Genomic DNA, 12289 nt, shown 5'->3' with positions numbered 1-12289 from the left:
TTTTCTAAATGAATTACTCTAGGTCTGGAGGAATTTCTGTAAATATGGTACTATCAAGGACTCTTCAGCTCTGTTCCATGGGCTGAATTTCATGGAGTTGGGATCCTTTAAACCCCTTTTCCTGTTGAATGGCCATGGCTACTGAAGACATCTCCACCCCTTCTCTTGTCTGCCTGTGACACACAACAACTCAGTCTCTAGAGGCTGAGCCACTTGGCTTTAACAAAAGTCACTGCATTTACCATAGATACACTGGATTGAAATGAAATGTTCTGTAGTGCATAGGAGGTCAGACTAGGTGGTTCAAGGATTTCTTTCTGTTCTATCCCTGTGAAGTCCAAGTTGAAAGCAGATGCTGGAAGTTTTCGTGCACTAGTCCAGCATCAGAGACATCTCACCTTTATGGTGCCTGAATAGTGTGAGATGATGATCCCATGCTTGGCATATACATAGGGACTGGGTTTGATGCTTAGTTAAATTCTAAATTGATATGTCTTTACAAATGTATTTGAAATATTTTTCTCATATTTGTATACAGCTTTTACTCCTTTTCTGAAGCTTCTGTATTTTGTTTTCTGTTTTTACAGAAAAACATGAACTACAACCACATGACTTGGCTATCTCAAAATCCTTAGAGTCATCCAGTCGTATGTTTGTCTACCGAAAAGATCTGACTGATTCTTTGGTAAGGATGTGTATTTTATACTTCCCATTTTTTGTTTGCCTGACTCCAGATCAATAACTTAATATTCCTCTTAGAGGGCTTTTTGAATACTGAATTTATTTTTTGCTTCCTTAGTAATGCTTACTGAGCTGCTCTATACCTAGAAAAAAAATCTTGCATTAACAGCAGTTATTTGACTGAACAGTAATGGAATTTGTTCATCAATTTCAAACAGACCAAAGCTTCTGTACAGCTTAAATCTTTCAATCTACATAAGCTTGGAAAATCTGACTTGTGCTTGTACAGGATTGGATGGGGTGAGGATTAATCAGGTCCCGTGTAACTTTTTTTTCCCCCTTGTGCTTCTGTAACACTTAAAGTGGCTGATACATAGTCATACAAGGTGATGGACAAACACAGTGGAATTATGTAGAAATAGATGTCTCGTGGGTTCTACCAAAACTACTGAGCATCAGTGTGACCCCAGTGTTGTGGCAGCTGCATGGTTAGTCTGTGGCTGGTATATATGGCTGTTGGTATCTTCTCTTCCTTCTGTCTGTCTGTCTTTCCATCTCCTTCCTGGTACTGGGCAGGGGAGCAGGTCGTCGAAGGGCAGCAGGTTTCTCTCATTCCCTCTGTCCTCAGAAACCAGGATTACAAACTCCCTCTCCCCCTGTGATTTCCCAAAACCTCAGAGAGGCAGGAACAGTCAGGCACTCACAGCATTACTCTTTCAATAGTTTTCTGCCAATTACGCAGATGTTTCGAGGAAAGCGTGGAACAGTATTGCAACTGGTTTTTACATGTTGTCAGTACCACTAGGATCTGTGCATTCATCCTGGGGATGAGAAATGTCTATTTACATTTTGTTGGATCAATGTGTCCCAAAGAGCTGACATACCGCTATCATTGTAATCTGTCATCCCTATTATCTCTGATGTTCTAGCCACCTCTAAAAATGCGAATATTAAGGGAAGGTTTCCAGTGCAGACAGGTGACAGCCAATCTAGTTTCATTAGTTACATAATAAAAATTGCAAAACTTGCTGGAACTGTCAGAAATATAGTACCAAAGTAATGACTTAACTGATAAGAATAATCTTTCATCTTGGCAGATGGTTCATGTGCCAAGTTTCAGCCTGAAGAGGTAAAAAGAACCTAAGAGATATGCAAACCTTTGAAAATCTGAGCTAATAATGGAAATGTCGAATGACCCTTAATACCAGCAGTACCAGTGCGCTCCACAGTAATATGCTAAATGACTTTTATGAATCAGGACCCACAGTGTTTTCCTGTTGTTTGATGATTACATTTGGAGTAAGTTAATCATCAAATGGATGGATTTATGTTATTTGTAAAGATGGATTGGTGGGAAAGTTGTGTGTATTTATTTTAAATCCAGTGTGTTTGCAGAATTATTCCTCTATCTTATAATACAAAAATTTTCTGGTGTCTTAATTTAGATTTTATTTTCTGGTGGCTTCAGGGATTTTGTTTTCATTATGCTGGCTGCTTGTTCATTGTTTTATACTCAAGGTTTAGAGAGAGAGAAGGAGAAGCCTAATGCAATAGGAAGTCATTGATCCCATTGACCCATTTCCTTTTTCAAGCTATTTATTAAATAGGCTATAACTCCTTGATTTTGATTAGTGGGAGGAAAAAACCCTCAGAGTGCACTTAGAGAAGATTACTTAGTCAGCTCTGGTGCGTACCTTGGTCCAGTAGCTGTTTCATTGCAGAACTTTTGGCATTTGCTTAGGAATTTTTGCTCTTGGTTATTGATTTAGAACCCATTTGCTGAAAACGAGGAATTGCAGCAAAGGTCCGTGAGAATTTTGGGAATCAACACCTGGGATCTTGCCTTAGAGCTAACAAACTTTGACTGGAGCCTCTTCAATGCAATCCATGAGGTAAGAAGCACCATGTCCACTTCCAGGTGTATTACTTTCATGCAGCATTGTGCTGTTATGATGTCCTGATGTTGCACCAGCATTTTGGAGCATCATTATTCCTTGGTTCTCAGTTCACTATCGTGACAGCATGATTTGGCGGCTCTCAGTAGTGGTGGCATTGAATCAAGCCCAAATGATGTCTTGCAATCCTTGATACTGAAAAAAATTGTCAAAGGTTTGTAATGTCCCTGTGCTGGGGCATCTCATATGTTTCCTGTATACCTTGTGGGTTTTATTGAGATTTGCCTCAAGAGGGTAGAAGAGCATGATTATTCTCTGAAAACTGTGTGTGTGAATGTGTTGTATATGCAAATTATCCTTTGCACTTGAGAATGTTCCAGTAAATACGGGACTCCACAAATAGGTGTCCTTGATATCACTTTAACCACAAAAGAATTCACAATTTCAGCAATTTAGACAGTCACATTACTGTTCTTGTTAGGCTTCAATGAGATAAAAATACTGTGCAGATTTTCTAAAATGGGATAATGGCCCACTACAGTGCCCATTGGCTTGTTTCAATGACTTTAATAGGTTCTGGTGTGAGCGGCTGAGTAAAATACGTAGTTAACAGTACAAAATGTCACTTGGAAATAATGTTCGCTGAAAAGCATGGTGGCTTTCTGAGAACATGAATGGGAAATTCCCTTGCTTCTCATCAGATGCTTTGCTTGATCTCTTGTTTTAGGTTCTTTTATTCAGGTTAGACACTTTACATCTAGAGCCGGTCAAGTTGGGGGTTTTTTTGCACAGAAATTGAGACTCACACTTCTGTTCTTGAAAATTTAGCTATTTTTAGAAAAAAGTTTCCATCGAAATTTTTCAGATTCCACAATGGTCTGAAATAGTAGCTTTTTTGTACTGGAACAGAAGTGATGAAATACAGAAAGACACAGATTGCTTATGTGCTGTATCTGGCTGTAGCCAGAAGTGGAACTGCAGGAAATCTCACAAGATAAACACATCTTGCAGGACTTCCAGTCCACCTGCCTACCATAATAAGCTTCTAGACTTTGCTAAGCCAAACCTGACCCTGAATTATTTGTGATTGGCTCATGGATAATGAAAAAATAACCATCTGTAACCAGGTCTTGTTTCAAAACCATACTTCTAAATAATTTGTAATTCATTTACATTTAAATTGTTTTTTATATCACTAATAATGTTGTCGATGTCTTCCAGCAAGAGCTGATATACTTCACGTTCAGCAGACAGGGCAGTGCTGAAAACACCGAGAATCTCAGTCTTCTGCTTCAAAGATGCAATGAGGTCCAGCTTTGGGTTGCCACTGAGATACTTCTCTGCAGCCAGCTCTGCAAACGTGTACAGCTAGTCAAAAAGTTCATCAAGATTGCTGCCCAGTAAGTTACTGAAGTTACAACAAAAATCCTTGAATTCACATGTGGTGTTTAGTGAGAAAGGAGAAGTAGGTGCAATAGCAAAGAAACAAAACTAATTCGTTGTCCTGTTCTAACAGTGCAGTAAGCATACTTAGATAAAACACTCCATAAATAACAACAGCAAACACTGGTCAAAACCAGATGTGGTGGAGTATATGCTGCTCAAATCTTCCCCAGCAGCTCAGCCAGTGTATCTGCACTGTCAACTGCAGAATCCCTGATGGTGCAGAGATATGTCCTTTCTTAGCAGAGGTCACCTGAGAACTGTATTAGAAAACTATTTGAGCAGCAGCACAGCTATTCACCAAAGACTACACAGAAACCGAAAAACTCTGTTATAATCTTGCAAGTCTTTCCTCCAGAGGGGAAACTGGGTGCAATAGCTGTTGCCTCATGTTATCCTCTCCAGAGTACTCTTTGATTTTTTGGAGGAGGTGTTTCTTCATTAATTAGATTTGATGGTCTATTACTAAATAGTACTGGTATTTATTCTATGCCTTGGAACAGAATAAAAATATATGCTATACACAGAGAGTTCCTTTCTCTGTAATCACCCTTATTTTGATAACCAAGGGAATGGAGCAATTTAAATCTGTGCAACCATTCCTCTTGCCTCTCTCTCCACTTGTTGGTCTTCCGCAATATTTGAATATGCATGTTCGTGGAAAATGTATAATTTATTCCTTCATCAACTGGGTTGATTTAATTTACAAGGCACTTACATAGAAAGGACTATTCTCTGCTGAAGCAGTGCCTTTCATGCAATGAATTCTTCTAATCTAATCTAGTGTAACTCATAAATGTGATTTGATTTCATTTGCAAGTTGTATGGTATCCAGTAAAACGTTCTTTTTCTGCCTTATCAATGGCCAAAGTTTGGTCTAATTACGTCAAAAACGGTTGGTTCTGTGTCTCTCACTTGCATCACAGTAGCAGTAATTTGCATTCCAATAAAAGTTTACTGTCTGTCCCACATGAATAGGGATATATTTGTCACCAGACTTAAATGTTGCTCTCTTTGAATTAATTCCATTAAGTGAAAAGCCAAAGTTGTGGAGACTAAATAGTATTGTCAGTAAACACTAGACAGGCTCTCCCAGTGCATTGCAGAACCATCCATCATCATAGCATGTAGGTTGTGAAATAATGGATGCACAAAAAAGTGAGTGTGTAGTTTGCTTGAGATCTTTTTTTAATCAGAAAAGCAGCTTTCTAGAAGAAGGTGTCACATCAGTTCTGGAAGAGTTGATTAGGGTGGAGGGATGGTGCGCTAAGCACAGGACTCTGATCATGATGCACAAGCCAAGCAGCCCTGCTATTTCGTTTACGATCAAGGCAGAGAGGTAGGAAGCTGTGAGCAGCTCTGGCTTCTCTCTGTTCTCTGCTTCCAGATTCAGACAGGAATCTGTATCTCTGACTTTAGCTTGTCGGCAAAGCACCAGCACTAAGATCTCATGTTCAGCGGTTGTGTGCTTCATTGTTGGGGAACACCTGAAGAAGATGGAAGGCTTTGACACAGTCTGGCAATACATAAAGGAGAGACAGAGTTTTTGAAACATGGATACTTAACGCTTCTGTTGATGGCCTAGTCTAAAAGAGAATACAAGTGATTTGATAGAGAAAATCAATTAGCACATTGTTAGAAATGAACATCCTGAGGATTTATATAAACAGGTCAACGTAGAGTTAGAATAAATGGATTACAGCAGCAGCCTTCTCGAGTCCCAAGCAGTGGCTGACTGTACAAGATGGAAAGATGTACCTTCGCTCTGTGGTTCGCTGTGAGCAATGGGCCCGTCCAACAGACAGTTCATCCAAGCTGTGCTGGACACCTTTCCTGTTTTGGAAGGAATTACCTTTGGGAGCTGCCTGACTTTAATGATAAAAGGACTCTAAGCAACAAACTTAGGATTAACTTTAAGACAGCTGAAGTGAAGTGAGAAATAAACCATCTTAAGATAGTAGACAGCGGTGAGTGCAAGCCTTATAAAACTGGAACAAGTGCTGGTGTTTTTCCAGTTGAAGGCCTTGGCACATGCTTTTCCCTGATGATAAATCCCACGGAAGGCAGTGGATTCATTTTTGCTTAAAATTATCTTAAAAGTGTATTCTCACTCTCACACACAAGTGCACACGTATGTTTATAGTGGTCTTCAAGAATCTGCAAGAGAAACGGGAATCTTTTTGTTTGAAAATGACTTGATATTTCAGGATTTCAAATTTCCTAGTGGACTAGAAATATATAGTGAAATGTCAAAGAACAGAGGTATCAAGGAAATTCTGTAGGGGCCTGTTTTGGAACCAGTGCTTACTGCAACTGATTTATAGGGATATGTAAATTGAACATTAATCAGATTTTCATACAATAAAAATGATGAGGGATTGCAAATGCCTTGGTGGATAGAAAAAAGAAAAGAGTGATCTGAGGAGTCTGGTGGCATGCGCAAACAACAGTAGGATAAGATTTAATTTAGATAGATGCAAAGTAATTCAGCTAGGGAATGCTAATACTGAGCTGAAGAAATAAATGCATGATTGTAAAGAACAGTACTGTGACAGAGGTCCTTGGGTGATAATAGATGACAGATTAAAGGCAAGGACAAAGTGTGATGCTGTTCCAAATAAATAATTTGGTATTTGTTTCATACTTGCATAGGAAAAAGGTGTAAGAACTTAGAGCCAAAGCAGTAATTATGTTTCTCCTTCCTTCAACACTGTCTCACTACCATCTCCTTGGTAAGAAGGAAATGCATGAGAGAAAAGTTAAAATAAATTACAAAAAAATTCAGTGAAGGATAATAACAACATGGAAAAGTAAATTGCAGGCCGTGACCACAAAGAGAAAACAGTGATGTACAATTTACAAAAAAGATGAAAAAGGGAATGAAAATATTTATAACGCAACAGAATAGAGGTCAAGGAGTTATTCTGTATGGTAAAGGACAGCTGAGAGTAACTTGAACGTTGAAAAGGGAAAATTACTTTTGACAGCCAAGGGAAAAAAATAACCTGCCAACAGCAGGGTTGATGAGACAGTGGAACATTTGCTAAAAAACTTCTTAGAGACACCATCACCTAGACTGCAGGTGGTCACGAGAGGACATTTAATGAGTTCATTATGTGGAAGATGATTGTATGTTAGTGCTGAGGGTTGAAATGGGACTCAGTAACCTAGGATATCTGCGCATTCCATTTATCTCTGATTCTGAGTACAAAAAATCAGAATACAGTGTTCATATTTTTATTCCACAGCTGTAAAGCCCAAAGAAATTTGAATTCATTCTTCGCTATTGTTATGGGTCTCAACACTGCATCTGTCAGCCGCCTGTCTCAGACCTGGGAGGTAAGATGTGTCTTTGTATCTTTTAGCCCCTGTCAAAACCGTTTCTCACAAAGGTTCTATTCCAGTGAATTACCTTTACTTTCTAATTATTGGGTTTTCATGCTGAAATCAAACAGGGAGCAAGTGTTGGTGGAGAAGCTTCTCTGTGACCTGAAACCTCAGATACATAGCTGTTCAAATAAAACTAAATGTGTCCTTCTACAGCTTTTAAATAAGAAGTAAGGAGATCTTACCCCTTAAAAACAAAACAAAACCAAACAAACAAAAACCCACAAAAACAAGTTGGATAAATTATCCTGTCATTTTAAGTAGATGTCAGAACAGAAAGTCTTTTAAAGGTGGCTCCAAACAAGCAATACCTGATTATGGAATAATTTCATTAAAAAAAAATACAAAGTAGAAATAAACCCTCTTTAATTGTCCCTTATCAGCTCTTTCGCAGCTGCTCATCTTGAACAAAAAGGTTAGGAAATGGGCCATGAATAAGGAGCATACTGGAGAACAGAGATTATCTACTAAAGAAGCTACTGGTTGCTAGACAGTGTATGGGATGTTTAGAGTCAGTCCCACTGGCACCTGTGTTTATATTGTGGATTTTCTGTTCCATCCAAGTAAATTATCGTATGGTAGTATCTGCAAACTTACTATTAACATGAAGGAGTAATCTAGTGTGGTGAACCTTCATGCCCCTAACACCAGAAGCGGGCAGTACTCAAAAAATGTCCACCTGTAATACAAAGTGGCAGAGAATGGCTGTGCTCTCTTGCCTTGGAGATGCTCTTGAGCACTGACAGCTGAAACCAAATGGCCATCAGAGACTTGCAAAGCTACCTAACAATGTCTGGGGCAAAGTCTTCCCCTTAGCTGAAATCATGCATGTGGAAACATCACTGCCCATGTCCGTGGCTTTTGTGTGCAGAGAAACAAGGGCAGTGACTGCTTCTGTGGGGAGGAGATCACAGGGGCTTAGAGGAGCATCTAAATAAGAGGTAAAGCAAAAGTGTTAAAGAATACATACCCGAGGACGATGATACAAAAACTCTTTGTATCTCCTACTTTTAGAATGCCTTGCCCACTAGGGAACATTTGCCCTCACCTGCTCTTATGGGTTGCCTTCCTCCCATTTCTCTGGGTTTTGGTAGCAGAGTGGAAGGGACTAAATATTGTATCAAAGGCACCCGGTGGCAGTGGTGTAGATCTGTCCCACACAGAAACACGTAGGACTCAGCTCTGTGCTGTGTGAGACTCTGGAGCTCATGCACTGCTAGTGGGCTTCTCTCAGGAGAAGCAGAATATATTGCTTGCCGGAACAAGGAGTGCATCTGCATATGTATCAATGTAAATATGTCACGTTTCTGTGTGTAAAACATTTATCAAGTGACATGCTTTTTAAAATTTATTTATTTGTAAAACTTTACTGCACTGGAAATTTCAAAAGCAGAAGGTTATTTGCATTAGTAATGTGACTTCTAGAAAGTAGAGCAATGTTTATAAATTAATTATAATTACTTACATATGTAGATGAAGCCATCTAAATTTAAGCAACAATTAAGACACTGAATTATATTGGCTCTGCACTTGAATTCTTAAATAAGTAGTATGTTCCCAAGCATATTCTTTTACTTTTTTTTTTTACAGCATGCAGTATTTTAATGAGCCTAACTTCCCATGATTGAAGAGATTAAAAATTTGCAATTGCGATTCCATGTTCAGTTATTTTAGCATTTTAATCATACAGCACATCCACTTACCTTAATTGTTCTAAATCTCTTTTCTCTTGGTAGTATCATTGTGGCTTTCAGGGTCTAAGGACAAAGGCAAGGCAAGATTTGTACTGGGAGGCGATATCTTCTACTAAAATAACTAGTATGGTTGGAAAAAGTAGACATGCTTTAAGGCCTATGCACCATTCTTTAAGTCTGAAGAATGCAGCAGCAAAATTCAAACTGAAGAATGATTGCTTTGAGTATAATGAGGTGAATCTAAAAAGCAGATGCTTGTGGAGCAGAGCAGGTGATATTATGTGGGGCAAGATGGTAGTTTGTGCCTGGGCTCCCTTGGAAGGTGTTTTATGTACCTCCCATGGGATTAGGATGAGATACCAGAGATAGTGTAATAGTTTTTTAAGGAAAGTTCTCTTCCTCTGGCACCAGTATGTGCCAGTAGTAACACTGGTTAGCCCTGGGGGCAGTGTATCAAACAGCACACAGTGTTACTCCTGTTAATTTCTAGAACTTGTGTTTTAGGGGAAGATTGATTACAAGAAGTGATTTAACCTGGATGTGATCACAGTGTCTGAATTCTCAGCCTGTATTACTACTTCTGACTTGATTGGGATATTAAGGTAAATGCAACAGACACAAAAGCTAGGAAAGAAAAAAAAAAAAAACAACAGCTGGTAACAAGCAGTTTCCGTAAAAGAAGGATGCAGGTCCTTGAGGTGAGGCTGCAGGGTCTGGTGCCTCTCTGGCATCTCCCTGAACATGAGCTATAATTAGGGCTCTTGGAGCTGAGGAGTAGAGGTGAAGTCTGAGAAAGTGGCCTGTTGGGGCTCAGAGCAGGCACTTCACCCACAAAAGTCTCATGGAAAAAAATGCCTCAGCATTTTTCTGCCTATGTCTGTAGAGGTTTGTTTGTTTGCCTTTTTTTTTTTTTTTAAATCAACTTGGTTTTTTTTTTCTTCTCTGTTTTCCTCACTTCAGAAAATTCCTGGGAAGTTCAAGAAACTTTTCACTGAACTTGAAAGTTTGACGGTAAGTAGAGTGTTGACAGCAGAACAGCTTTGCTTGTCTTTACCTGCCTTCCTTCTTCCCCATTGATTTGGAGACTGCCTGTCATTGTCTGGAGCTGGAACTTGTCGTGTCACATCCGTGATTTGCCAAAGGCCAGGCAGCTCACCAGAGCTCGGAGGTGGTCTCCAAACACAAAAAGGAAAAAGGCTGTATTCCTGACAGCTGGAGGAAGGGCAGAGAGGGGCAAATGTAGTGTCGGTTCCCCAGCATCATTTGGAAGCTGTTCTTTTGCTCTGGTGGTTAATCAGCTTTTATCCAAAGCAACGTACTGCGGATCAGGAAAAGGTGGAAAGCTAAAGTTTAATTAAAAAAAAAAAAAAAATCAAAATCCAGGGCTTAAAGGTCTTTGTCACCATTAACAAAGCTGAATAAACAAGTGTTTCCTCTGGCTGTCATAGCAGTGGGTACACGGTGAGATCACTGCCTGGCGCGGGGAACATGAGATCCAGCCGCTAACAGTTGTCACACTTCTGTACTTAGAATCCTTCATCAATTAATGTGTTTTCAAGATTGTGTGTGAGCAGATGTACAAAAACATTCATTTACGTGGGAAATTGAGATGAGTTTTTCAATTACTTACATAACACCACTGAAACATACTCTCTTATTTTCTTTGAAAATGTCCAATATGCTCCATTGATCTGAGAGCAGTTTTTGTTTGGATTTTTTTGTTGTTTGCTGTGTGGCTGGTTTGTTTGTTTTTAAGAAAAAAGTAATCAGCAATACATTCTGGCATACATTTTGTGATAGATAGTAAGCCGAAGAGGCTTTGTTAATATAAATTTGTGGAGAAATTACAGAGCAGTCCCAGTGAATCTATTCTGCAGCATACTCCCATTTTAGCATTGCTTCATCTAGAGGAATGTAATTGCTTTTGTTCCTTTCACTGTTTATGTTTCCTATTGAGTTTAGTAAGTCACCTAGCTTAGAAAACCTTTATCTACCTCGTTTCCTGAAGAAACCTTTTATACCTAAATCATGTTCAGATCATAAGCCCGTAATGGATTTAGAATTGCTCTTTTTATAGCCTATTGATTTTTCTCTTTATTATCCAAATGGTTTTGTAGGACCCTTCTCTGAATCACAAAGCTTACAGAGATGCATTCAAGAAAATGAAATCTCCGAAAATCCCCTTCATGCCCTTACTTCTGAAAGGTAATGTTAGAGCTTGGCTGCTCTTCTTCGTTGTGGTTAATTAAAATAAGTGTAAGGTGATTTTTTCCTTCAGGTGGCCTTATGATAAGTGTGTGGCAGGTGTAGAGGTATCTACAAGATACCGCTTGGTCTGGATAATTAACAGCTACCTTCTAAGACAGGGGGAAGCTGACAATTTCCACACAGGTTTTCAAACTTCAGTACCTTCTCACGAGGCATGGATAAAGCAGTGTGCCATCGCTTTGGCCACGTCCTCTTTGGTGGAGAAGTGGGACCTTGCAAGCTCCTGGATGGGGCCGTACTGGGAGCACCCGCGCAAGTGGCCTTGGCCATGCTGCTGGGCCGAGGTGCTCGTCGTCCTCGCAGGGGTGAAGCTACCTGGTGTCATCCTGAAGGCAGAACCTGCCCCATCTCTCTGTCCTGAGGGGAGGGAATTGTCAAGTCTCTCCGAGGTCTGAAAGATAACTAAAATCCTATTATTAAAAAATGAAATAAAACTACTTGCTTAATGCAGTAAGCTGGGCAGCTAATTAAGTGGAAGATATTTCAAATATTCTGTTGTCTCCGAGTCATTAATTATTAATTGCCTTGTCTTTGAACATGGCAAATTCATTTGATTAGTCCTGTGTTCCGAAAGTGTTCTCTTTAGGCTGTTTATTCCAACCTGCTGCTGCTGCGAGTTTAAAATGTTTGAAGATAGTTCTCCAGATCAGTCGGTGACAGTTCAGGAGCCATCAGACAATTCCGCTCTTTGCACACATCAAAGGAGTTTGCATTCATTCAGACGGATACAATTATCAAGGCTTCAAAAGCAGTAATTTTTTTCTTTCTTGAGTATGTCTTGCCTGCAAACAAAGCCAGCAAACATAAGTAACTCATAGCACGATGCTTGCACAACACTACAATATGGTGTATAAGAACAGGCACATAAACAGCATTCATGTCTCTAAAATGTATTTGAGACAGCAAGGAGACCTTGCAAAA

General features: G+C 39.5%; 1 protein-coding gene across 1 annotated transcript in view; it reads left to right on the top strand.

Annotated features, from left to right (window-relative positions):
• The window catches only part of RAPGEF5 (Rap guanine nucleotide exchange factor 5), a 164580-nt gene that overhangs the window by 138281 nt on the left and 14010 nt on the right, over nt 1-12289 (top strand). The window contains exons 18-23 of the mRNA XM_065628690.1: nt 588-685; nt 2451-2573; nt 3798-3976; nt 7268-7358; nt 10061-10111; nt 11218-11305. Of these exons, the coding sequence (XP_065484762.1) occupies nt 588-685; nt 2451-2573; nt 3798-3976; nt 7268-7358; nt 10061-10111; nt 11218-11305 (630 nt within the window). The remainder of the gene's footprint in view (nt 1-587; nt 686-2450; nt 2574-3797; nt 3977-7267; nt 7359-10060; nt 10112-11217; nt 11306-12289) is intronic.

This window comes from Caloenas nicobarica, chromosome 2 (genome assembly GCF_036013445.1).
Source record: "Caloenas nicobarica isolate bCalNic1 chromosome 2, bCalNic1.hap1, whole genome shotgun sequence".
In the NCBI taxonomy this organism is placed as follows: domain Eukaryota; kingdom Metazoa; phylum Chordata; class Aves; order Columbiformes; family Columbidae; genus Caloenas; species Caloenas nicobarica.
Note: the sequence above shows the minus strand (reverse complement) of the source record. Positions and strands in the feature narration are given on the sequence as shown.